The following is a 27894-nucleotide window of genomic DNA, read 5'->3' as shown; positions in this document are numbered from 1 at the left end:
CAAGCAAAACTTATTTCAGTCATCAACCCTCAACGGTATTTATCCTACATGCCAAATCATCATCTTTGCTCTTCCAGAACATTCTATTTTATTTGTGCCCCCCACTTGAATTTACCTCATCTAATACAATCCAGTGTCCAGCCTTTAATGCTGCTAGTAGTGGTCCATCACGCCAGGCAAATTCTCCTCCCTTCCCACCTTCAACAGGCAAGTCTGTCCCAAACAAGTCTGTCACATCCTTTAGGAGTAGAGAAGGTGGGGGTGGAGAGGGGAAGAAAAAAAAATTACAGAACTCCACAGAAGTTCATAAACAACCTTTGTAAAACTTTAAAGAGGAGAGAGAAAATGTGAGGTAAATAAAGCTAAAATGTAGGTATCAAATTTCATTAACTGGAAGTTAATAAAAGCTTTTCCATGATGGAACTCCAGTGACCAGCTACTATATTTAACAACAAAAAAAATAAATTGGAACAGAAAAGCTAAAAAGCTTTAAAGCCTGTTTAAAGTAACTTTGCAGAAGCAAAGAAAAACACAGTAGACAAAGATACACGTCTTCACTCAAAAAGAACAGAAAAATCTGTGAATTGGCATTCGCTCACACAAGCTCACTGCTCTTTCCAGTTCCCCCTTCCCATTTAGTTTTATCTTGAGACCAAGCAGGAAAAAAATAACATTTCAGACTCTGTGCCAATGTTAAAATGAACTAAGCTTTTTAAGGTATACACACCACATTCCACCTGCCCACCCCCCTCGCCCCCCATCACTAAGCTACAAAGACAATATTTCAATCTACCGTTTGCTCAGACAGGTTGATTCGAACAAGATAGTTTCCCGAGGCTTTTGCCAGGGCAGCAACTAGACTGGTCTTGCCAACGCCTGGTGACCCCTCCAACAAAATGGGTTTGTTAAGCTGTAGGGCTCTTAACAACCTTTGTGCATTCACTGCTGTAGTCCCGGCATTTAGAGCATAATCTGTAATGCTGTTCCTCTGGAGAACTGGGCCTAAAACAAAGGAGAGGTAAACCAGAAAACAATTAAAACCGGAATGTTTATGCTGGAGCTGCTGACAGTGTGCTTCTGAGCATGATCATTCTGTCTGTCAATTGCTGATCTCATTACAGCAGGCAATGGAGATCAAGCTTGTATCCCATTCTCAGAGATTGGGCACACCTACTTTCTGCTTGACCCACAGCCCATCTCCACATATTTACATGGAATTCTGCAAAAAGTGTATGAATATACAATGTATTTTGCCATGAAACTTCGACATTTTCTGGTTCATGACCCAAACTAGAAATCTATCACTGAAAAAAATCATAAATCTGTCCTTGCACTTCAGACGTGGAAAATTTGGCACCGAAGCATGCAATTCAGTCATGTTACAGAACAACATATTAATCTGTTCCATACACTAATAGTTTTGTGAAGGAAAAGTGCTTTAATTAAAGTGCGCTGTTGCTGGACATGCATTTTCTTTACTGTTATTACGACATACACCGAGGAGAGAGTACAGAGCTTGTCTGCCAAATTCCCGCCAGGATAACTCACTGGGGCATCACTCCCTGAATTCTGTAACACAGCACTGCTCGTGTATATAAGATATTAATCACCAAATTATCTTACAGATCAATACCTGCTTAGTATGAAAGGGATCCTTCCTTCTGTGATCTAATAAGCAGAGGGAAACTAAGTAATTTACAAAAAAGCATTACCTTCTACTATTTGATGCATGACTAACACAATCCAAGAACACCAAAATGTTCAAAGATAAAATAATATAGCATTAGGAACACATAGTTCCACATACTGAAAACTCACCAGGTGAACTAGAAAGCTCATAGTCATCACTTCTTAGACCTGTCACTGTATTTTAAGGGTAGAAAGCAATATTTGGGCAGTTCCATTTGCACTAATATGTCACATAAGGAACTGAAATACAGGGACTAAATATTTTTGCAAAAAAATTGCAGCTAATCTTTGAGAGGCCGCAGCAAGGGAGGGCATTAGCCTCCATTCTGTTTTGCACTGTACCCAGGACCTCTGCTTCCCATGCTTTACACAAGGCCCAGGATGAGCTGTAGCGATTAACAGATGTGTCTTATTAATAAATGTGATCAAGTTGCAATCAAGTCACTTGGAGACAGAAAAGGCATTTCTTCTAAGGCTTGAGAAGAAACTATAAATTGTTCTGTAATGGTTCAGGTACCATACTTAGATTTAGCGAACAACAGAACTATCTGGAATAATACCCACAGAACAAACGTCCACCCACTCCCACAAAGTCTCTTGCCTCTTGGAATAAAAAAAGGGTGGATTCCCATAAAGTTGTCCATCCACACAAACTCCTTCTCCTTTGTTCTGTCATAAATCTTTAGTTCGTTCTTCTGGTAATCAGTCAGCTCAAGGAATTGACTCATTTTCTCACATAAGAATGTCAGGCATTTTTCACGAGCTAATAAAGCCTTATCAGCTGAGCAGGATGTTGTACCTGTAATTAAAAAAGTTAAGTGTGCTTTACAAACATAACCAGGTATGTTAATCTTATGACTCAGAAGCTCCATTCCTTCACAGCTGTCATTTTTGTGCAGTATTCTGTTTCAGGTTTGTACTTCATGTTAGTGCTTTTGCTTGACAGTGCTTCCAGTACTATTTACCATGGACAACTTGTTCTGTGAGCAACAGAATTAAGGACGCCTTATTTCCAAAACTGTTTCTTCTACCATCACTGTCACCCTGCTCCCTTGCCATAGTCCCTCCAGGCCTCCTTTCCCTGCATTTCTTGTGGCTTTTCGTTTTTTCCCCAGTCTCATATCTCCCATTTAGCAGCTGGGCCAGTGGCCAAACATGCAAAGATGCATTCTGAGCTATGCACATTATACAGGCTGGAATGCACAGATGCTGACATGTAGGCTGGGAGAGAAGAATAATATACGGCCATGTAATTAAGTACCATATCAGCTCAGAAGATTCAATAAAAAACCCACAGGCTTTCTTAATTTGTGTGCTAGCCTTTGTAGTAATATTACTACCTCTAATTTACTTAAGCTTGCTGTATTATTCAAAGTCTTGCTACTGAAACACAAAAAAGGCGTATGAAGCACAGGATGCTGTCAAATGGAAGTGAAAACTTCTCTCAAAAGAGTTCTGTGCTGCCCCAAAGTATTTTGTTTGCATTCTAACCAAACATATTAATAGAAATATATAACTTCATATTTTCTGCTACCAAATGAGCACTGAAGCCTTACCTGATCCTATTCCATCAACGTATACCAAACATGCAGCATGGATAAAAGACATCACTGGAGAAATGTACAGAAGGCTATATTCCTTGGCAGAATTTGACTCTTCATCCTCCACCATGACATTCATAAAATTAACCCATGACAAGACATCTCGCACACTAAGAATACACTGGTGACCAAACTCTTGATTAGTCAGCCATTCAACAAAGTCCATCATGAGCTCTGCTATGTCTGCCCCTGAAAAGACAGTCAAAACTCAATGTAGTTATCAAATAATTTTATTGGTCACATCTACTACATTGCTGCATAATAAACATCACTAAAATAGGTACAGCTGTAATGCAGGAGTAATATGGATGGGTACTCTATATCCTAACAGGCAGGATAACTGAAGAGTAAGTCCATGCCTGCGCTGTTGTTACAGATCCTTTTAAATTCAAGTAACAAGACAGAAACACGTGATTGATACTAACAGTAAAGCTGCTGGCAGAAAATGAAGTGCCATTTCTTTCAACATCTTACACTGAAACTAAGGGCACTTGGCACTGAAGGGCTGGGGATAATTCAGCTACCTGGACGGTGAAGTAAATACAGCCTTGACCTTACTTCTGGCTAGCCATACAACACACTATGAAAGAAAGTCCAAAATATTTCATAAGTTTCCTCAGAGATGTACTTACAAGAAAAAGGGACATGGTGATGTAAATTCTGAGGAAAGTTTAGCCACCTCCGAAGTAATTTTTTTCTTAGAATCATAGAATGATGGAATGCTTTGGGTTGGAAGGGACCTTTAGAGGTCATCTAGCCCAAGTCCCCTGCCGTAGGCAGGGACACCTTCCACCTGACCAGGTTTCTCACAGCCCCATTCAACCTAGCCTTGAATGTTTCCAGGGATGGGGCCTCCACTACCTCTCTGGGCAAGCTGTGCCAGCATTTCACCACTCTCATGGTAAAAAATTTCTTCCTTATGTCCAGTCTAAATCTACCCTCCCTTAGTTTAAAGCCATCGCTCCTTGTCCTATTGCAACAAGCCCTGCTGAAAGTATTTTCCCCATCTTTCTTATAGGCCCCCTTGAGGTACTGACAGGCTGCTACAGCGTCTCCCCGCAGCCTTCTCTTCTCCAGGCTGAACAACCCCAACTCCCTCAGCCTTTCCTCACAGGAGAGGTGCTCCAGCCCTTGGATCATCTTTGTGGCCCCCTGGACCTGCTCCAACAGATCCATGTTCTTCTTGTGCTGGGAGCTCCAGAGCTGGACACAAGACTCTGGGTTGGGTCTCCCTTGGGACTCTGGGATGCATCTCATCAGCTCCCATAGACTTATGTAGGTTCAGGTTCCTCAGGTGGTCACAAACATGGTCTTCCCTTACAGTGGGAGGGACTTTGCCCTTCTGGTCCCCACCTTGCAGTCCATCAACTGGGGAGGGGTGAGGAGGGAGGCTGCCACTGAAGACTGAGGCAAAAAAGTTGCCAAGTACCTCAGCCTTCTCCTCAACTGTTGATACGAGGTTGCCATTCCTGTTCATTTGGGGGTAGGCTTTCTTTAAGCTTCTTTTTCTGGTTGACATACCTGTAGAAGCCCTTCTTGTTATTCTTAGCATCCCTTGCCAAGTTCAGCTCCAGCTGCATCTTGGCCCTCCTGACCTCACCCCTATACAACTGGCCAGCATCCCTACACTCTTCCGAAGATACCTGTCCCTGCTTCCACTGCCTGTGCAGTTCCCTCTTGCCCTTTAGTTGGACCAGCAAGTCTTGACTGTGCCATGCCAGTCTCTTCCCTTCTTTGCCTGACTTCTTACACCTGGGTACTAAATGCTCCTGTGCCCTACAGAAAACATCCTTAAAGATCTGCCAGCTCTGTTCTGCCCCCCTGTCCCCGAGGGCCATTTCCCAGGGGGTCCTACTGACTAACTACTTAAAGAGCTGGAAGTTGGCTTTCCTAAAATTTAGGGTCCTGACTATACTCCTCTCCTTTCCCGTATCCCTCAGGACTGTATTTCTTAACAATGTTCGAATTCTAACACACAGAGAAATACCCACCTTGATTGTTTATTCCACCCAGAGACAATCCTGGATGAAGATTGTGTTTTACAATCTGTATCAAATCATCACGGCCATTGCCTTGTGGACACCATATTTCTGTAAATCTGTTGCGCAACGCAGGAGAAAGCTGCAAACAAGCAGAACGACACAGCAATTCAATTTACACTGCGTCATATTACTTAAGGTTGCAGTTCACTGATAGCCTTGTAGCCACAGTACTTGAGAACAATAAAGTGAACAAGCTATATCTTTCAATATGACCAGAAGATGCATGCTGTACTCCCAGTTACTTTGACATTTACCTCTTTTTTCCCAAAATCACCTCCTGGGTTCATGGTCGCGAGAATACGAAATTTCTTTCCTGCAACTAATAGTTCTACCTCGTTCTCCTCATCATCTTGACCACCTTTTTCAGCAAGTACCAATGTCTTTTCAGCTTCAAGAACACTAGAGAGAAGGTTAAAAGATTTCCTCATTTTAAATTTCATTACACACTTCAACAGGTCACTTAAAAATGAAAATCACATGAATTGGCCTGATTAAACTTTCATTGCTCCAGAACTCGTATTAAAAATTTAAAATCTGTTCACCCTCGCCAACTGAGAACTCTTCTCATTTGTTCAGAAGGAAACTCTACCCAAACTTCTTGATAAGGTTCAGTTCAAAGGATCTGTCAAAAAACTGACCTGATTATGTGTCTCAGCTCTCTGGACAAAAGCAAATGGCAAAATTTATATTCATAGGAGTTAGATAAAGAAATCTGCACAGCGAAACACTCTTCATGCTGACAGACTACACATCTGAGAAGCATTCTAATAGGTTTTTGTGGTTTTGAGGGATTTTGATTGTTTTATTAGCTGTACTTCACTGTACACCAAGAGCTGTGAAAGTCTGAGCTGTTATCTGTTTAGAAAGACACTGCTTAGTATGACTGTCAAAACAAAGAGATTAACTGAACTTTATGAAAGAATGATAGCTGCGATGCTACAATTAAAAAAACCCAGCTTGAAACAGAGAGGGTTTGAATATGGTAGAAAAAACAGCTGTTAAGTCATCTCAATATAATGGGTAATGGAAAAGACTAAAATGAGGGGTACTGCTGCTAGCAGATAATGAAATGAAATTAGTGTTTTACTATCTTTTACACACATGAAAGAGGTAAATAACTAAATTTTGTTTCTGGTATTTGATGAGATGCATCATTCTCAAGAGCTCACTGACAGTCTGAAAATATCAATATTGCAGATGATAAACTAGAGATTTTAGTTTTCTTTTCCAACTTGACTCACGCTGTAAACTGTCTTTAGATACCATTTAAACTGTTTCAACTGAACCAGGATTTATGTTCTTAATTTCTTTATCCATGGACACAAGCTATTGAATAAAGCAAATCCTTTTATCATGTTACTTTAGTCCATGAAACAAACAGCTATTTGAGTGCAGACCAGTCTGTAGCAGCACTATAGATCCAAATGGTAAGTAACGGCACCAACTAAGGCATTCAGAAAACCAACCTAATCACCATACCAACATATGTCAAGCAAACATACACATATCTGCTTTTTAATCAAAGCACCTTTTATTTTTCCAGGTAAGTTAAGACATCAACACTTAGGCAAGACAAGGCAGTTTCACCTTGCCTCACCTTATTATATTTCCCCCTACCTGTAATTAAAATTTTGAACAGCACAATTGTCTAAGTATTACTGTGATTAAAACTAGCATCTCCTTCAGATAGATGACAATTAGAAAAACAAAGCAAACTGGCACAGAAGTCGAAATACAAACAAGGCCAGAGTTATCTGGGTCATTCTTCCTTTCAGCAAGAACTATATGATTAAGAGAGCAGCTCACCCAGGCCAGGAAACAAATGTGACTTCAAGAAGCCAGATTAACCCAGCTCATGTTTGTATAATGAGTAGACACATTGAGGATACTTACTACTAACACATTTAAGACATACCTGTTAAGTCGCTCTAGTACAGAATCATCAGCTAAAGAAATCTCATCAAGGAGAAAAAAACCCTCTTCTTTCATCGCTAAAACAAGAGGTCCATCACACCACTCAAAGAGCCTAGAACCATCAGATTCCTCCTAAGAAATGGAAAAGGACACAAAAAGTCATTAATAACTGCTACTTTCTGCTTCCACGGTCACACCATCTAAATCAATACTGATGCAAGACAAACCTGGTCTTTCGACCGCTGTCTGACGGGTCGTAGTCCTCCCAGGAAGTCTGAAGTCTCCATATGCAAGTGGCAATTCACCGAGTATAGCTTCTGATTTGTTAGTGCTGCAAAGATCTGACAAATGGTAGTTTTACCACACCTGCAACAAAGTAATTGAAGTGAAAAGGAAGAATTTAAAAAAAAAAAAAAAAAAAGCAGCTCACTTTGGACAGGATTCACTTTCACTGAAGAGCTATGAGGCAAAGGCCCAGCATGCAAATTTCCTTCTGCTCCTTTCCTTGAAGGAAATGCATGCAAAGTGAAGCCATTTTTGGCACAACAACTGCTGCTGACTTGCACAAGATGCCTTTAATTAAATTTAAATCAATATCTGGATTGATTGATCTCTGCAGGTTCAAAGTCAAATTTATTTCAGCCTACCCCTACAGGTACTCAATTAACCTAACATTTCACTAAACTGGAGACGCTACGTGTCTAGGCCAAGCCTAAGTTTGAAGGAATAAATTGCCGAGTACCTAGAGTTCTCATTTATTATCTAAATAATTTAACTTCTCCCTTTTCTTGCATTCTTCTTCCCTTCTCTCTCACAAAAATTTACTCTCCAAATTTATAACCAGCACAGAAGCAGACAGTACCTACTTCAAAGGCCTCCTTTACAGCGTATGAGGCAGGGACTGGGGGGAGAAGTAGTAACAAGGCTATATTTGAGTTCTTAAAACACGTAAATCTAACGTGCTCTCAAACAGAAAAATGTCCCAATTCACCAAAAGCAGCTTCTCCAGTGAGCACACTGAGATTCCACAGGGCACCTTGTGAAAGGTGGGGACAGAAGTCAGCTCATTTCAGTTTTACTGCTTCCTATATAATTTCTATGTAGCTATACGCAATGCAGATAATCCCATTAGAGACTTGTGCTGAAAGGGATGCAGTTGATTCCCCTCAAAAGGGAACTGTGAAAAACAGCAGTTGCAAGTCTGCCATGACAGCGGCTTAAATGTGCCAGACCAAAGCAGCACGGAAGCCCACACAATCACTTTGTGTCTGACTCAGTGGCTGGTGCAGCACTAGAAAGAACTGTATCACAAAAAGCAAGGTTACCCAGTGTCTCCCACCAGCAGAACTGGTTCACCAAACTCCAGGGCTCGTCCCACCAAAATTGCAAGTCTCCTCATCCCTTGAGTCCAGACAATATGGTTAAAATCTCTGTCCATCACCGACATCCATGTGGAGGATTTTGCTGCACAACACAAAGCAATCCATCAGCTTCAGTGACATTTATTTAGAGAACTACCAGTATGGTCCTTCTAGGAAACTCACTCAACAGCTTTTCGATGCTTTCCCGTGAGAAGAGAGACTCAGGATACAGTTTTTTCTTGAAGTGTTTTTCAAGGACACTTTGAATAACATCCACCTCCTCCTGCTTCCTCACTCTTCCTGCCAGAAGCATAAAGCCTATAAAACAGAGGAAGAGAGAAAGCAATTACTACCTGGCTCATCAGTAACAAAAATTTATACTTAAGAACTAGAGTTAGAAAGCAATTCTACAGACACTTCAAAAACCTGGAGCAGCAGGGCTCACCATCATTTGCTAAGTGCTGAAGCCAGTCATACTCCTTCTCCAGCTGCTCTGCCAATCTGTACCTTTCAGCCCAACGAAACAGATCCCGCAGGGTAATGAACCCATGCTTCCCAGCAAACACCGTCGACCCTCTGCGGTAAGACTGTCATAAAAACAAAGCATGATCCATTTTTTCATGAATCTCTCCAAATACTTAAAGCAAAACTAAATCAGAGCTCTCTGATGTGACACTTCTTTAAACAAACTGAAAGGAAAAAAAAAAAAGTCTATAGTCAACAACAACTCCCAGACTCAATTACCTTTGAGCAGGTATTTGACAGGTACCAGGAACAAAATAAGATAGACAGAAATAAATATTAAGAAGAAAATTGGTACCTGGAATAAAGTAAAATCCAAGCAAAAAGTTAGGTTCTACACCAAAACGTAGGTTAGCACTTTGTGCTGCTGCAATTGCTTTTAAATATGAGATTGTTTTAGCTACATATCAAGTGTTAAATGCATGTTAAACACAGGAGTGTCAGAACACATCCAAAATTACTGCTTAAAAGTAATACCTAATTTCGCATGATCCAAAGACAGTTACAAATTCTACACAGTACTTTGCATCCAGAGCCAGGGATTTATTCTACACACCAAATCCCAGGCCTTTGATTATTAATTGTTTTGCTGCTAGCTTTCTCTCAAACCTGACATCACCTTCCCCATTGTCAATCTTAAGCACTGAACTAAGTACTTTGGTGGGTTCTCTTCAATCAGTTATGGTCTACGTTTTAAAATATATATCAGATAGCAACATTTCCCACCCCCAAAAGGAATTTCTATTACTTTGTGCTGCAGTATGTTTGCATGTCTTCTACAAAAAGAAGAGAGACTCTCATACTTGCAGGTCTAACATGACTTTGACAAGCTTGCTGCAATAAGAAGGTGGCAAACTGCATCGCTTGTGCAGGATGGTTTCCAGTTCAGCACTTGGCAGTTCATCAAAATGCAGTTCCACAAAACGATTTCTGAAGGCTCTGGACAAAACCTAAAATATGAGAACATACTACTGCTTGAACTTTTTCCTTTGGCATTCCTTGTGTTATACATCTTCCCCTACACATTCAAAGGCAATACGGCTAGTGACATAGCATACTAATTAGCACATACACATAAACATTGAAAGAAAGTGTAAGACAGCCTGGATGAGGACAAGAGCTTTAAAACATTTTGTGTTTTAACTGTGGTAGGCAGCTAAGCACCAAACAGCCCCTCACTCACTCCCCCGACGATGGGATGGGGGAGACAATCGGAAAGGTAAAAGTGAGAAAACCCGCGGTTGAGATAAGGACACTTCCATAAGTAAATTAAAATTGCACGCACAAACTAAGCAAAATTGGGAATTCATCCAGTACTTCCCATCAGCAGATGAGTGTTCAGCCATTTCCAGAAAATCAGGGTTTCATCATGCGCAATGGTTATTTGGGGAAAACAAACACCGAATATCCCTCCCTTCCTCCTTCTACCCCCAACTTTTATTGCTGAGCTTGACGTCATATGGTATGGGATATCCCTTTGGTCCGTTGGGGTCAGCTGTCCCAGTTGTGTCTTCTCCCAGCTTCTTGAGCAGCCCCAGGCTCCTCACTGGCAGGGCAGTGCGAGAAGTAAAAAAGGCATTGACAGCGTGCAAGCACTGCTCAGCCATAACTAAGACATCCCCATGTTATCAACACCGTTTCGGTCACAAATCCAAAACATAGCACCATACCAGTCACTGTGAAGAAAATGAACTATCCCAGCCAAAACCAGCACAACATGGACATCGATAGCTTAAGTCAAATCTCTTCTCCCACGCTCTTGAGCAAGAAATGCTGAGTCATATATAACATACATGAACTCCAGTTCAGTAAAGCACTTAAATCTCAACTACTCAAAATGAAGTAGAAATTTGGTATCTGCAAAACAAGCAACTAATGTAAACAGAACCCAGCTGTACTGAAACTTAGTCCACAGCCACCTCAACTCTACCTCTTGAGAATTTCATGTTAATTCTGCGCTATGCATCAGAAAGCTTTCACATCACGCTTCTATGTATGAGAGATTCACTCCCTAGAGTCGTAGCCACACAGAGGAAGAGATTATACAGACCTTTCTGCCACCATAGAGTCCTGGAGGATTCTGTGTAGCGAACAGCATGAAGCGAGGGTGAGCTTTGACAACTTCCTGGGTCTCAGTAACAAACAGCTCCCTGTTATCATCCAACAAACGGTTGAGAGCCTCCAGAACATCAGTGGGAGCCAAATTCAGTTCATCTAGAACAATCCAGTAACCCTTTCTCATTGCATCTATCAGAATGCCTTGGAGGGAGCAGAAAAAGTTCTAGTTAAAAATCTAACAAACCTAACAGAAGCATGCATTCAGGTACTTCTAGCCACCAGTTTTCACTCAGTATAAATGCTAATCCAGAGATGGAAGCAACTGTATTGTTTAAGTTGTTCAACTCTTTTCTTTATGTCCAATAGGACAAGTATGATGAGACAAAGATGAACTCTTAAGGATACACTGAAATCCACATAAAAGATTATCATTAATATGCAACTACTAACTTTACAACAGGTCACCTCTCCACTGCAATAGAACAGACAAGCACAAAAGAAGAAAAAAAACCCAGAAGACAGACAGGAATTTGGAGTAAATATAACATGCCCACTCACCTTCTTTAAATATCAGCTTCCCAGAGGCGTCTGATGTGTAACAGCCAATATATTCCTGGATGTCAGTATGCTCATGATTGTTAATCCTTACACAATGATTCCCGGTAGCAGCAGCCAACCAGCGAATCAAACTGGTTTTACCAACAGAGGTCTCTCCTTGAATCAGTACTGGATGAGTCCTAAAAAGGGACAACCAAAATAGAGTCATATTTTTCTCATATACAAGGTATCAACGTTATTTGAAATGTTCACAGATATACATTACCAAAATATCACTACTTCACTCATTGGGAGTATCCGAGATCATACACTAAAAGGGGAACATAAGTAACTTTACCCTGAAGTGCTAACTGCTACCCAGGAAGCTTTACATGGCAGCATGAAATAAGCAGGTTATTCTAACCACAAATTTCTAGATTATCACTTAAATAAAACTAGGTATAGCAGTAAAATGGTTTAAGGAGACAAGAAATACATGTATAAATTCAAGTCGCTGTATAATGAAAAGTTAACTGTAGCATCGGAGGAAAATTGACATGACTGATGCCAAACAATAAAGGCTGGACAGGCACCACTCGAGACCCAAATAAACATCTTGAACTTAGGTTTTTAACAGAAAAGTTGAAACAGACTTACCCTGCAGACACAACTCTGGCAATGTCTTTGAGATTAAGCTTAACTGAAGAGGTTAGCACATAAGTCTCATCTACAGTAGGTTCTTCATCCCCAGCTGAAATCCAGTATCCTTCTACAAGTATAAATCTCCCTCCCGGGGGTTCTGGTATTTGCTAAGGAGACATGACAGAAACAACAGATCACACAAATGAATTTCAGTTTGCTAATGAAGACAACTACTGTTGCACCACTGCAACACATTCTGTAAGAAGACATTTTAAATGCACTCCTGCAGTAAGCACCATCCCCTTGCCACAGAATCCAAATTCCAGGAAAAGCCTGACAAGATTATTTCAAGGTCATGAAGCAGGCATCTTTGCCAGTGCCATGAAAATAAAAATGTCTCAAGAGTCCTAGCACTGAATTTTGAAGTACACTTCCAAGCAAGAAATTTGCTTTTATCTTTTTATATTCATACATATTTTCCAATATAGAGGGGTTTATTCTGAAACAAATACCTATCTCTTACAACTCGCTACCCCATCCCACCTGCCCAGTCCCCCATGCAAACTCATGCGGTGCTCCCAGGACTAGTGAGATTCTTCCTTTCCCATTAGAGACAAACCACAGATGTTTGCTTCTTATCCGTATGTTCTGCATTTGGAGTCTAAAAATAAAAAGCCTGTGAAAGCTTCTCAAAAGTCTGTGAAAGCTTTACAGTTGGAGTCACTGTATTAAGCTGCCCACACTGCACAATGCTGTAATTATTCAGACTTCCATATTTTTTCAAATTAACAAATAAACTAGCCAACATATGGGTATTTCAAACAGAAGTGAAAAATTATGAAGGGACAGTATAATTTTTTTTTTTTTTTTAGTTCTTTACAAGATGAAAAACATGAGAAGAAAATGTAGAGGAAAAAGGTTGAGAAGGCAACTCAGAATAAATTCTACTCTGAATACTAAACAGCTCTATATAGGCTTAGTTACCTACCTGCTTGAGAAGGCTTTTGATGTTGCCAGAGACTATATGCCGGCAAATCAGCTTTTGAACTGCTGGGTGAGAACCTCTGTCAAGCTGCGTCAGGAAACTCAAACAGAAGCCCTAAAGAAGAGCTATTGTCAGTGATAAAATTAAAAATCATTAGGGAAAAAATATAGATATTAAAGAATAATTTTTGTTCAATACTGCACTTAGAAGAGAGGATTATCCTTTACCCACGCAGTCTTTGTAGTGAATACACACTGAAACAAACCCCAACATAGGTAATCACCTCATACAGCGAGCGTTGTATGCTGCTACATGGATTAGATGCTGCAAATCTCAATGCTCTGCAAAGCGTACGGAGACTATAGTGAGGTCTGTGGCCAGTTCCATCCACCAGTTTTGCTTCTGCTTCCTTTCTCACAGATAGATAAAAGCTGCAAAAATAAAGAGTGAAACCAGTCCCCGTTACATAGCGCTGTTACTGATCAAACCATTGTTCTAAGGAATTAAACCTAAAGTATGAACACTTAAGCTTATCTCGAACTGCCGCTTTTTCTAAAAGCTTCTGTTAGGAAAGCCATGCCAGACTGCCATCTGTATCGTCAGTGAAGCAAAGCAACAGAGTATTTTAGAACCCTATCTTTGAGAGTGCTCGATATACAGAGAATGACTACAAACTCAAAGTATTCAAAACATGTAACAGTTCTTCAGGTTAATGCAGTGATTTAGCACACCTTAAACTAGGGGAAAGAAAGGTAACTTGATAAACACAAGACTTTCATTGGTATGATCTACAGAAACAAACCATTTTAGTGTCTCAGAATGGAAAGAGGACTGCAACAACAATGCTTTTTGACTGGTGCCACCAAAAAAGCAATTCTGAAGAAGAAAAAGCAAGTCTCCTCCCCACAAGTACAGAAACCTCCAGAATGAAAAGGAAGGATGCCTACCCTCTTACATTTCCTAAGGCCATGCAAACTGCTGGCGTAAGGAGCAATTGTTTCCCAAAACAGCCTAACCACAAACTACAGTTACATACTTTCTTTCTGTGACCTATTCCATCAAGGATTTAAAGGGATTACAGCCAGCTTACTTCACGATTCCTTGTACTGTATTTTTGTTCACATTCAAGCCTCTCAGACAATCCATGATAAGAACTTGCAAGTCTCCTTCATTTCTCAATTCTTCTACATAAAGTTCAGTAAACCTGTAAGAATCAATCCATCACACAGACATCTGACCATATTATAAAGAAAAAAAAAAATCATGTTCTATATGATTCTCACGAGATGACACTTAGGCAACAGAATCCTGATTTGTCAAACTACCTACAGACTCAAGAACCAGAGCAGTCAAAAAGAAAGTATTAGTAATACCTTATTTTTAAGTAATTTATCTGAATTATTTTAGCTTAGTAGACCAAAAGTGAACTATGTGACTGTATTTTTGCAATAGATATCCAAATGTTACAACCTGAACACTGGAGCCCTGACACAGCAGCAACACTTTTCAAAGTGGACTCTCTAATCATCTCCATTTTAAAAAGTGGACACTTACAAGGTATTGCCCATTCTAATTTTGTTATAACTGGCATATCCACATTGTTTCTTTAAAAATATCCAGCTCAACAATGACAAAATGAGAAGATTTGACAACAAGCAAAGGAAAATTAGCAGCAAAACATGCACTCAGTGAAGTTCTGAGTATTTCTAAATATGTCAAAGTGTTTCACATTTAGTACACTTCTCTGGCAGCCCTAGCTCACGGACGTATTTTCTAACCGTTAGTTAGTCCAGTTTATATTTGCATCGGGTGTTGAATACAAGTCTGCAGCCCTTCCATACCACGCATTACAGCTGCAAATAATGGCTCAGGACAGACCATAGCAAACCCAATGCAACTGAGCAATGTCATTAACTTCAGAGGGGTGGATATTTTTGACAAATGCAAATATAAGTTAATTTAAGCTTAAACTCAAGTCTCTCTTCTTCTGTATTACACTTTCTTTCCTTTCACTACCAAGCCAGGAGAGCTAACAGCAATAAAACCTTACTTTACCACTAATAACTGCAAATGACTAGTTACACATAGTAAGTGCATCTATAGAGTACTGCACTGTGTTTGTGAATCTGATAAGGGACAACATGCGACTTTTGGCATTCACAAGGGAAATGGCACCAAATACAAGCAGAGAATCTTCGCATTCAGGAACAGGTAGTATAGAAGAATGCATTTGCCACAACTCCAATTTCCTGGCCGCAGCCTAAATGTTTGAAGATCGCACATCAAATACTTCAAACATCATACATCTGCTCCACTATGCAAACCCACCTTCCTTCCCAGCGAACAAGCCTGGATATACAGCTTTTTGCAAGTATCATCAACACTTCTGAGTTATCAACAGAAAAGTTGCTAAACAGACACAAAGCACTTGTCTTTATTATAACGAACAGGAACATAAACTGCTGCAATAGCATTCCCAGGCACTGACAGCTTAATTGCAAAGAATGATCATTGCCCTGCCCCAAGTGACACTCTATACTGCTGCTAGACCATTTGTTCATGCTCAGCACCTTTACAGAAGTATTTTCCTGATGCTATTTCATGAAAAACCTTCACCATGATGTGGAAAGCACCTCTCACAAGGAATTCATTTGAATCCAGGCTTACACACTCATTGTCTCTGAAAAAGACAATGACTAAGCATTTGGCTACAGAATCATTATTTCCTACCTGTTTCTTATTCCTGGAGGAAGATTTCTCTTTCCAACATCTGTAGCTGGATTCATGCATGCAAATAAGCGAAAATCAGGGTGACGGACAAGGGGCTCTGAAGGGAAACAGAAATAAGAGATGTAAGGTTAATGCTAAATCTAGGGTATTTATTATGTTAGGTGAGGTATATTTCTTCTAAGCCAGTTTTCTGTTACTGCACTACGTTTTCTTAAAATGCCAGGGTGAAAAGTTTTCAGAGAATAACTCCATGTAATTTTATCAGAAGTACCTTTACAATGGCCACAGGCAAGTGAAACCCTGACAGGATTTTTTAACAACACAAAATATTTGAAAAATAATATTAACCCTAAACTTGGAACTCCTTTTGTCTCTTTCAGAACAATGGCCAGTGCTTCCCTCAGCCAGGAAGAAACCCCAGCCTAGGAATCACAGAGTGCTAGGGGTTGAAAGGGACGTCTGGGGACCAACCCCCCTGCCAAAGCAGGGTCACCTACAGCAAGCTGCACAGGACCTTCTCCAGGCGGGTCTTGAATATCTCCAGAGAAGGAGACTCCACAACCTCCCTGGGCAGCCTGTTCCAGTGCTCCGTTACCCTCAGAGGGAAGAAGTTCTTCCTCATGTTCAGACGGAACTTCCTGTGCTTCAGTTTGTGCCCGTTGCCCCTTGTCCTGTCACTGGGCACCACTGAAAAGAGTCTGGCCCCATCCTCCTGACACCCACCCTTCAGATACTTATAAGCATATATTAGGTCCCCTCGCAGCCTTCTCTTCTTCAGGCTAAACAAGCCCAGCTCCCTCAGCCTTTCCTCATAGGACAGATGCTCCAGTCCCCTCACCATCCTTGTAGCCCTCCGCTGGACTCTCTCCAGTAGCTCCTCATCTTTCTTGAACTGGGGAGCCCAGAACTGGACACAGTATTCCAGATGGGGCCTCACTAGGGCAGAGTAGAGGGGGAAGAGAACCTCCCTCGACCTGCTGGCCACACTTTTCTTCATGGATATCACTGCCCATCAATGTTTCAGCTAGTGCTGAATTGTGTTGACACAGCATCAAGGCTTTCTCTTTTTTCCCCCACTCTGCTCATCCTTCCCCAGTGACTTAAATGGGCGTGAGCAAAGAGTTAGAAGAGGAGGCTGTTGGGACAGCTGATCCAGACTGGTCCAAGCTATATTCCCTACTATATAACATCATGCTCAGCAATAAGAACTAGGGTAAAGGATGAAGTGGGTCGTGATTTTTTTCAAGGTGGCTGTTGCTTAGAAACTGTCTGGACTTTGGTCTGCTTATGGAAGCTGGCTAGTGACTGCCTTTGCATCACTTGTTTCACATGAGTTTTCCTGCTTTTGCTCTTCCTATTCTCTGCCCCATCCTGTTGAGAGGTGCTGGGGTGGAAGGAGTGAGTGAGCAGCTGTATGGGTGCTTAGCTCCTGGGTGGGGTCAACCTACAAGAAGGACTCCGAAAAAGATCAGAGGCCTTGTCCACACATTTCTAGCTAGAGAACAAATACATTCTCAGGATCAATGAAAGACAATTACTACAGTAGCAACTAAATCTCATGTCCCCGGCTTGTCTTCGCCATCAAGCCACCTCAACTTTATGAAAAAAAATAATGACACTTCCTGAATAGTCTTTAGAGACGGCAACGCTTACTAAGGTTACTAGAGAGATCTGCTCCTTGTAGAATCCAAAAGAGGCAAAAGGAAGATCAGATTATTCTCTTCTGCACACGTTCACTTTAACAGTAAATGTTTTCATCTTCTTTTGAGCCATACAGGACAGGGAATTCAACTAACTGGACAGCAAGGTACAGCACAAGCAAGCACAGAAATAATACCTGTGTCTCCTCTGTCTAGTAACACCAACGATCCAGATGATCCTTCCAATAAACCACTCAGGCACTCTAAAGTCTCTGCTGCAGCCAAGTTAATCTCATCCAGTAAAATCCACTCTCCTTTTTTTACTGCTTGTGCCAGAGTACCCTAAAAACAAGATCAATTTGTTAATCACGTCAAGAGCAGAGACGTATCACATAAAGCATCTGTATACTAGAAATACTTGTTTCGCATTCTTTGGGTTGATTAGACAAATGACAATTACAGACCTTTTACAGCAACAGCAGTTTTACCCCTCTCCCTCAATAACAGCAATCATTCTGCAAGTCACTGAAGTCAGACAGTTATCACCATTTTCAGCTGCCATTTAGATCGGCTCAGATATAACACAACTGAGCTCTCTTATTTGTGCAATGGTGCCTGTCAGTGACATCCATCACTGGTGCATTAACTTCACTAACACCACTATGAGAATAAAGGCAGTTAATGAAAAGAAATCCAAATAAAGACACAAGCAAGAATACATTCCTCAGGGAACTATAACTTATTAATTAAAACAATACTTAAGTCAAAGGTTCTCCACCTACTCACAGAGTCATTTTTTATAAAAGCGACTAGTCAACATTCTACACACTTTACATAAAATTGGAGAGTATGTATTTGACTAACAAGGTGACAAGGAACAAACACGCATAAACCACCTTAGTTTCCCCTAATCACACCTAATGTCATTAGAATACTATACCATAGGTTTGAAACATTACAAAAAAAAAAAAAAAAAAAAAAAATCACTCCTACTTAAATAGCAGATTCTTAATATTAAATCCTTCACAGGAATAAGACCATGTCCTACCGGCGATTTGTCAAGATGCTTTTTCTCATCTCATACATTTCATTCTCTTGAAAAACATACTATGACATACTGCTGATATTCTTTTATCATACCAGTCCTAATTTCTATTATACAGCACTGAATTAATGTGTTAACACAAAACATTCTCCCAGCCCACCCCCATTTAACCATGTGCGGTAGCACACTTCATTCCACAGTTATTATGGAACAAGTTCTACTTCACAGCAAGATTCTTGCCAGGAAGTTATTTATATAATTCTGATTCAAAGTCTTTTAAATGCTCCTCCTTATTCTTCCTAGCATCAAAAGGCAAACCTCTAAATACCTCAACAAATGCAAAGAGAAGAGCATTTTCTGTCATTTTCATCTGTTGATGAGCATGATTAAGTTTCAGACCAAATGCCTCCCATTTTTCCTTCAGTGGTGAGCCTGTAAGCAAACAAATTCAGGTTTGTACCATCAGAACAATAGCACAAAAATGTTTAACAACAGTATTTTAATCAAGCTGTTTCATGCACAGAGTAAGCTCAGCTGAGCAGTAAAAACATTCAAGTTCTGCAGATGACATCTCATGAATTGTAAAAAAAAAATACATTAAATTTTGATGATTTTTTTTTTGTTGAATTTAGCAGAACACTATTGACGTATGGGTACAGATAATTTGCTGTTCATTCCAGTACATTCTAGCTTAGGAACAAATACTTATGCTGCACTTGGTTCCAGCATGACTGTCAGCACTCTCCAATTCCCAGAGACAGAAAGAGGCATCTCGGAAAAATAAACCCAAATTTACAAACCTTATGACAGAACAAATTAAAAATGAACACTTCAGTATCAGTAAAACCACTGTTTCTTACCAGTTATGACATTATTTACTATTGCTTTTATTTCAGTTATTTGTTTAACGTCACACTGTGAGGTATATGCAGCATCATGACTTAAGCTGCTAGCTTTGCAAGTTACAGACTTCAGCTTGTCTTTATTTTAGGATTGTCAATACTTGCAACAAGTGATCTTTAAAACATCTTTTTATTTTTTTTAAACAATTGTGGACATTTATTTTAATATCTGGACATTCAGAAGAACGAGTTAAAAAAAAAAGAGGGGGCGCAAGGTTCATAATTAAGTTTACTTGGCCCATACTGAATGAAAGCTACAACTTCACTTGTTCAGCAAGTCTAGAACCAGAAATCCCTCCATGCAAGGCAAAGTATCAAATACTGCCTCTGTCCAAAATAGGTTGTGAAATACAAAACAAGAAAAACGGTTATTTGGAGACAAAACCACAATGAAACAAAGTAAAGAACTAGGCAAGTCAGTATCACTGACAGCAAAACCAAAGTCATCAGCAAGCTCTTAAAGTCAGTACTACCCCAAGAGAGTTATTACTTTGGGTTTGAGTTTGTTATTGTTTTCTTTTGCTTTATTTTTAAAATAGGATACCTAATGAAGTTCCAGGACTGAAAGGAAGTATGAATGCATTCATATGGAAGACTGCCACACAAAAACTAGGCCTGTCCACTAACATAGCAAACAAGCACAGAGTGGAGATCAGATATCAGGGGCATCACAGGTCAGACAAGTCAACCTCCACTCTGTCAGACATAGCTAAGAACAGTGATGGATTAGAAAGAAAAAAACCTGTTCCAACAGTATTTTTAATGTCTTGTTGCAGACAGAGATTGTACTTTTCAAAATGAGAAGAAGAAAGTAACAGAGGGATGAACGAAGAAAAACAAAAAAACCCCACAAAACCCAAAATCAAACAAAAACTTCATCACTATTTATCCAGTCTCTGCAATGGTTCACTGATAATGATGTGTGTTTGATCAGTCTGAATTCTCACCAGATGCATTTTCTTTAGCTTCCTTATTAACAGCAGATTTATGAATATGCTGCATTAGTTTTAGCAGATCATGCCAACGTTTCTGCCTGTAGCAGGTCTGAATGTGTCCCAAGAATGTCTGATTTTTCTTTCTAGAAAATGTCTGAGAGAAGAGTTCTTCAAAAGATTCTCGCAGAGGTAACCAGATCAGCTTGTTATCCACAGGCTTGTAACTGAAGAGAAGCAAAGGAATAGTTACCTATTTGTGACACAGGAACAGGAACTAGCATCTGTGAACTAACAAGAACAGCTACTGAAACAACACTACGCATGAAGGAACCCTGGTTTCCACAGTTTACTCAACTAAAGAGCAAAGTAAAATTGCACATATTTAAATGCACCTTATGAGGCAATTTTATAAAGACGGGACCACCCTGAGAAGTAAAATATTTTTACTACTACCAACCAGCATGTCCAGTGAATATTATATAGTATTTATACTGAACAGCTTAGACACATCTAAAGAGACATTGGGCTGTAGTTTTAAATGACATCATCACATACAGATATGCAAACAATTCAGTTAATTTGCCTCTGTTCTTCAGCAAGGACCACAAGGTTTCTGCAAGCAAACATGTTTAAGACCTTTATGCTACCATGAAACTGACACTTGCCTAAAAACAATTCTTTCACAACACAACTATACTGTCATTAGAAGCTTGTTCTGATACTGCCAATTTGTTATGCAGAACAGACAAAACAGCAGTCAGTGACTCACCCCCCTAACAGATCTGCAGTATCACTTTGTTGGTTCATGTTGATAACCCTCAAGTGGTGTCCTTGAAACAGAAATAGAAAGCACCATCAACTTGGGGGGTTTTTTTGGCAGTTTGTTGTTTTTTAAATCACCATCGTGTAAGTTACAGTCTTCACAATTCATTTACCTGTAATATGAGCAAGGTACTGAACAGTTGAGGTTTTGCCAGTTCCTGTTTCACCAACCAAAAGCACAGGCTCTCCTCTGACAACGCAAACTGCAAGCTGTTCAATCAATACTGCAGATGGCCGTGTGGCAGCAAAGGTTTGTTTTGCTCTGAAAAACCAGAGGAAGCAACTTAAACCCTAGATTTATCAAGAAGCTCATTTCAATTTTACCTTTATAATTTTTTTTAGAGGAGTAGTTGAATTTAAGCTCCTTTTTTTAAATTAAAAATACAGGTTTGGGAAAACTTCGTTCCAAGATACCCTTAAAAGATACTTCTTTTCCTCAAGATGCAACCTAGAAATTCAGGGTTTCCAAAGAACTTCCTGGCCAGTGGAGTTAGTGCCACATAGCAAACTCTCCCTTTACAAAGACAGATACATCAGAACGTTATTCTAACAGCTGCGGATCCACACTGCTTTGAAGGAACTCCAGTTCAAAAGAAGCTGAAAATCTCCATGCTTTGGCTGCCAGAAGTATGATGCAGACAGCCTTAAAAATACAACAAGGTAAAGCTCAGATCACAAGAGAACGAACTCATCACATTCCTTTCATTAGAGGAAGAATATCCAATCTGTATTTTTTAAAATCCTGTCACTTTCTATTTATTCTATTCCACCACAAAATATTTCTATTCACGCGGAAACTAGAAGATATTCTACCTTTGTACAGAGAGCACCTGGGTTTGTTTCCTCATGAGATGCACTCTTCCGACACAGACTTCTTGTTCCCGTATTAAAATTTCCGGTTTATAGAGTTCACAGAAGAACTCCACCTGTGAAGAAAGCATCCACATTTCCAATACTAATGTTGCCTACAACGTATCACACTAAAAACACCCATACTATGCTACCAGTATTACTTTGCAGCAAGCTAGTTTTTCATGATGATATTTTGCAGGTTTTACATACTTACCACCTAAAACAATAAAGGACCTCAGAAGTGTTATTGTCTGTACAAATAACGTCTTGCCATTTAATAACCTCATAATGGTCTGTGCCATTCTATTTCTACTTCTTCTACTTACATGGTAGTTCAATTACATAAACTTGAACCTGGAAACTGTTATCTTAACCAATAATAAACTACCTCCCTCTGAAAAAAAAAAAAAAGTGGTGAATACTACTGTGTAAACAAGGATATTCTGCCATTGGCAGAGCATATACATTCCTGTCGGGAAATAATGCAAACAAACAGAAAAATCCATAGCAGTTTCAGCGATCCATCTGTCCACCCAGCTGGCAAGATTTTCCATCAGGGTAACAAAGGAATTTTCTTCGCAGTCAAACTTCTATAGTCAGAAATAGCTGACAAAGCAATGATTTAGTTTAACTCAGCCATTTATATCACACACTGTTAATACAGAGAGAGTTAATATCCTCTAGAGAGGTACTTGATTTTGGAGTCTATGATTATAGCACAAGTAGCAAGGAAGGTTATGGTTCTCTCTGATCTCTTCATTTAAGTGATTACAGTTCACTGTAACCAGCAAAGAAAAAAATCACATTCTTTGCTACTCTGTGCATTTAGCAGTATCACATGCTTAGGCAACTGTGCTGTTCTGACTGTGCGCGATCTTTCTTTTGCATGATGAGGCCATTTGCAAGCTGCTCTGAAAGAGGTTCACTGGAACTTTCAGAGGAAAAAAAACAGCTGAAAATAAAACTGGAGAAAAACATACATCCTGGGGTAGTACAGAGAGCAAAAAAAGTGTTTGGGACAGAGAGATGGGCATAAATTTAAAGAAAAACAGCAGAGCACATTTAAATTAATCTCTAGAAAAATTGCAAGTTATAGAATATTACCAGTAAATATCATGTTAATTATAGCTCAACATACCTTCTTCTTGGAAATGTTTAGTTTACTTCCAATAACTTTTGCCATTTTCTGTCTGCTCCCTTGGTTGGACAGCATAGCTGTGAAACAGTCCAATGCCTGTCAAGGGGAAAGACAAACCAACTTCAATACAAATTTTGGATGACTGGAGCTGACAAGAAACATCTTAATTTACGTGAGCCTGAACCCAGTCCAGCCATGGTAAATAAAATTATTTCACTGTCCACAGACCGAGTCAAACAATGGAGTTCAAAAGGATGCAATAAAAACTTCTAAACTCCACAGTGTAGTGGGTTTCTACTGGAAGTAAAAAAACTTTTCAACACCCAGTCACAGAAGCTATTTTTAGATGAATGGACACAAATGGAGAAAGAAATAATGTTGTAAGATCTCGTCTCAAAACTACCTCTGACTGATGCACACCCAGAAAATTACAAACCAGTAATGTAAGCTGATGCACGGGCAAGTACGGAAGCAGCCTCATAATACAAGAAAAAGGGAAGATTTTAAAGCTTTTCCTCTCAGCATGTTCTGGGTTTGGCTGGCATAGGGTTAATTCTCACAAGAATCCAGGAGGGGACACAGCTGGGCCAGCTGACCCAAACTGGCCAAACAAACAGGGTATTCGACACCCTGTGATGTCACGATGGGAACCACTGCTCCCGTGTGAGAGCTTGAGAGCGCTGCTCTGTGTACTCCCCTGTTCTGATCAGTATTGTTGTTGTTACTGTTCACCTCCTTTGCTGTGCCGTCAGACTGTCCTTATCCCGACTCACGACTTGTGCCTTCTCCTTCCCATTCTGCTTCCCACCCTGTGGCGGCGGGGGCACGATAGAGCAAGATTCCCATCTCATGTTCCCAAATAAAGACTATTTTAAGATTTGTGAGACAATGCTAGTATCTGGGTAAGCAATTTCTGGATGAAGTCTTACCGCACCTCCTGAAAAATATTCATTGCTGTGGTCGAAGAACTACTGTCAAAGTTGTAAGCAATTCTGCTGCACCAGTTCAGTAAGTCTCTAAAAAGAAAAACAAAGAAAACATTGTGGTACAATCAAGACAAAATGCACAGCACCTTCTTTCATGTTCACCCTAGGTCACCATGTCATCTTCTGACAACTGCACATTTAGTTGTGCAAGTTGTACATGGGAAGACACATATAAATAGGAGGCTAATTCAAAAGAGTAGCTGAGTACATAAAGACCAACAGTGCTGCTCTCAGAAACGTTGCTTAGGAATAGGTAACACATACTGCATTAAACCATAAAGTAACTATGAAATTTAAAAAAAGAAAAGCGGCAAGCTTTTGATCCAGAAAGGTATAAAAAAATATTTTTTAAAGATACCAAATCCTTATAAACAACAAAATCTTCTGAAAGGCAAGAATAGTAAACACCTAATTCTAGAAAAATAACTGCTGTCTTACAATTAGTAGCATTCTTATGCTTCACAAAAATATTAGGTAGTACTCACACCTAGTATTTACTATTTCACAAAGCACTCCTGGTTACAGAAATTCCACATGAGTAGAACTGACATTTGGTATGGGAGGAACAAAACAACTGAACATCAAGCTGCATTTCACCATAAAAATCCTGAAATTAATAGTACAGTGCAGATATGGTTATTTTCGGTCATCTGTAAGTTAGAATGCTGTCAAGTGTCTAACACAAAATTATCTGGATAAGCAAATCACAGAATCACTGAATGTTCGGGGTTGGAAGGGACCTCTGTGGGTCATTTAGTCCAACCCCCCTGCCGAAGGAGGGTCACCTACAGCAGGCTGCACAGGACCTTGTCCAGGCAGGTCTTGAATATCTCCAGAGAAGAAGACTCCACAACTTCCCTGGGCAGCCTGTTCCAGTGCTCCGTCACCCTCAGAGGGAAGAAGTTATTCCTCATGTTCAGACGGAACTTCCTGTGCTTCAGTTTGTGCCCACTGCCCCTTGTCCTGTCACTGGGCACCACTGAAAAGAGTTTGGCCCCATCCTCCTGACACCCACCCTTCAGATATTTATAAGCATTTATTAGGTCCCCTTGCAGCCTTCTCTTCTTCAGGCTGAACAAGCCCAGCTCCCTCAGCCTCTCCTCATAGGACAGATGCTCCAGTCCCCTCACCATTCTCGTAGCCCTCCGCTGGACTCTCTCCAGTAGCTCCTCATCTTTCTTGAGCTGGGGAGCCCAGAACTGGACACAGTATTCCAGATGGGGCCTCACTAGGGCAGAGTAGAGGGGGAAGAGAACCTCCCTCGACCTGCTGGCCACACTCATCTTAAACATACACAATTGCTGAAAAATGTTATCTACTAGCTATTGAGAGAACATTATACAGTACATTTCAGCCAACAGTTCTTAACTAGAACTGATATTTTGTGTTAAAATGAATTGAGAAGTAATCCATATGGCTTCATAGCACATGACAAAACCTACGCTTTTTCCTCAAAAAAGTATAGCAAAGAGGAAGTCCTAAATAATTCAGACTGAGATTTATTCCCCAAGACATATTAGTCATTATTTTAAAACGAAAAATGGATTTTCCAGTTTTTATGAAATCCCAGTTTAATTAGTCAAACTTCTATCACTATTTTAAAAAAATTAAGAAAAATAACAAAGATAAACTCTTCTGTTTCTGCAGCTAGCTAACTAAACTTCCTTCTAATAAAAATAAAAGTCAACCTTAGAGATAGTTCTCGTCCTTCCAGATTTGGTTTCTTATTTTCTGATCTCGATTCCGACCAATCTTCTGGTTTGTGCCTGGAGTCAGAAGCACTGTTTTCTGATGCCTGATACTTGTCTCCAGTAAGGTCAATGTAAATGTCTAGCAAGTGATCAGTTACAAGATCAAGGTTGGGGTATTTCCTTTGAAGAACCTGAAAAAAGGGAAAAAAAAAAACACCCTCAAAACAATCAAACAAAATTTTAACAACGGAACGAAAACACCAGCCCCTCAAATTTTAATAGGGTACATTTCAATAGCTACTCAAGCTAGCAAGATGCACAAAACCGCTCTCTTGGAATCTCTCATCCGAGGAAAATAAAAGTCATTGTGACTTGTATGATACTGATTTGCATGCCAAAAGTGAATTTTGCCAACGGCAACTCTACTCCAATTCATTTAACACATTTGCACAAATCGCAACAGCAAGAACAAAAGGTACATTCAGCACTATCCAAAAATCAAATCATGATCACACAACTTTACAACTGATAACAAAAGTTCTTACCTCCCCTCCTTCCTTTTCTGACTGAATTTTTTTTGAGTATTCAAGTTGTCTATTCACTGTGCTGACAAAGACACACTAAGGCGCTAATTCTTCTTTTGCAATTTCCTTTCAACTCAGTTCTCTCCACTGAAGACTGCCAACCAAAATTACTGGTTCCCGAAACAAGCTTTTCACAGATACAGGCCAGGAATACTGGTCCTACCCTGCCAAACTGACTTTTAAGATTAACCAGAAGAACATGAGTCTATTTTCAAGACAAGCAAGTGGGTGTTTTCTACCACTGCCTGTTCTACTACTACAGAATCTTACACAATGATTGATTTATATATTTGTGACTTGACCTGCAGTTACAAAAAAGTACAGAAAGAACCTAGTGGTAAGTGACACATTTCACACTGAAGCTTCCTTTTTTTCTTAAGGTTTTGACAGCCAAGCTCTTCTTGAATATCGGTCCTTTCCGGAGGTCAGCTTCGATGTCAGTTTGGCCAGATAGCTTTTTTTAATGCTGCAACATGCTACCTAGAATTCCTGCCCCAAGGATCTATTTGTAGTAGAAGCAGCCATAGCACACAAGCATGTGTATCTCCAGCAAACCATCTGCAGAGGCCTCCCCGTGCATCTACTTGCTTTCCCTCCAACAAAATCTAAAAGTACAAAATATGTGCTGTTCTTGCCCATTCCTCACACTTGGCTGACAAATGACAAAATGGAAAAGCACACAGATATTTAAGCCCACCCATAACTGCTGGCTGCTGAACAAGTTCCAAGCAGTGAATGAATCCTATTGAAAAACTACGTTTAGTCCAGAAAAATCAGAACTTTCTGCTCAACTCTTCTGCTAGAGACTGTTCACCCCCTCAAGTAAGGCTCTTTTAAAATCAGATCCTATTCTGAGCTCTGTATCACAAGGAGTATCTCCAGAGAATTCTATTTTCATATAAGTCCTGGGCTCCTTCAGTTTTTTGAAGGACTACACAAAGCAAACACTCCCTGGAGATGCTAACAAAAGCTGCCAATAGAGACAGCTATTTGTAATTAGTAACTGATCAACTACTTTTAATCTCAAAGTTTAGAACTCAGGATCAGAATAAGCTCAATTTGCTTTTTTTTCTTTTTCTCTGTTTTTAATCCTCTGTAGGCTACAAAATGGCTAAAATAAATTGATTCGTAGACCCATTCAAAGCAGGACTGTTTGCCAAGGCAAGTTCCAGGAATCTTTGTCCAATTCACTTCTAATTTTCCTGATAAACTGCCCAT

The 27894-nt window shown here is 40.0% G+C and overlaps 1 protein-coding gene across 2 annotated transcripts in view; it reads right to left on the bottom strand.

Annotated features, from left to right (window-relative positions):
• Window positions 1–27894, bottom strand: part of MDN1 (midasin AAA ATPase 1) — a 108676-nt gene that overhangs the window by 62788 nt on the left and 17994 nt on the right. For both annotated transcript variants that reach the window (XM_075414365.1, XM_075414364.1), the window contains exons 10-37: window positions 26090–26283; window positions 24350–24431; window positions 23416–23511; window positions 22239–22351; window positions 21539–21687; window positions 21373–21433; window positions 20616–20827; window positions 19095–19198; window positions 17919–18063; window positions 16082–16178; window positions 14442–14555; window positions 13635–13782; window positions 13355–13465; window positions 12382–12533; window positions 11746–11924; window positions 11180–11388; window positions 9933–10079; window positions 9053–9194; window positions 8791–8925; window positions 8572–8710; window positions 7474–7612; window positions 7248–7378; window positions 5587–5731; window positions 5282–5411; window positions 3246–3479; window positions 2291–2488; window positions 794–1002; window positions 116–238 (exon numbers count right to left, since the gene is read on the bottom strand). In XM_075414365.1, the coding sequence (XP_075270480.1) occupies window positions 116–238; window positions 794–1002; window positions 2291–2488; window positions 3246–3479; window positions 5282–5411; window positions 5587–5731; window positions 7248–7378; window positions 7474–7612; window positions 8572–8710; window positions 8791–8925; window positions 9053–9194; window positions 9933–10079; window positions 11180–11388; window positions 11746–11924; window positions 12382–12533; window positions 13355–13465; window positions 13635–13782; window positions 14442–14555; window positions 16082–16178; window positions 17919–18063; window positions 19095–19198; window positions 20616–20827; window positions 21373–21433; window positions 21539–21687; window positions 22239–22351; window positions 23416–23511; window positions 24350–24431; window positions 26090–26283 (4038 nt within the window). The remainder of the gene's footprint in view (window positions 1–115; window positions 239–793; window positions 1003–2290; window positions 2489–3245; window positions 3480–5281; window positions 5412–5586; window positions 5732–7247; window positions 7379–7473; window positions 7613–8571; window positions 8711–8790; window positions 8926–9052; window positions 9195–9932; window positions 10080–11179; window positions 11389–11745; window positions 11925–12381; window positions 12534–13354; window positions 13466–13634; window positions 13783–14441; window positions 14556–16081; window positions 16179–17918; window positions 18064–19094; window positions 19199–20615; window positions 20828–21372; window positions 21434–21538; window positions 21688–22238; window positions 22352–23415; window positions 23512–24349; window positions 24432–26089; window positions 26284–27894) is intronic.

Source organism: Opisthocomus hoazin, chromosome 2, assembly GCF_030867145.1.
Source record: "Opisthocomus hoazin isolate bOpiHoa1 chromosome 2, bOpiHoa1.hap1, whole genome shotgun sequence".
Taxonomy (NCBI): domain Eukaryota; kingdom Metazoa; phylum Chordata; class Aves; order Opisthocomiformes; family Opisthocomidae; genus Opisthocomus; species Opisthocomus hoazin.
Note: the sequence above shows the minus strand (reverse complement) of the source record. Positions and strands in the feature narration are given on the sequence as shown.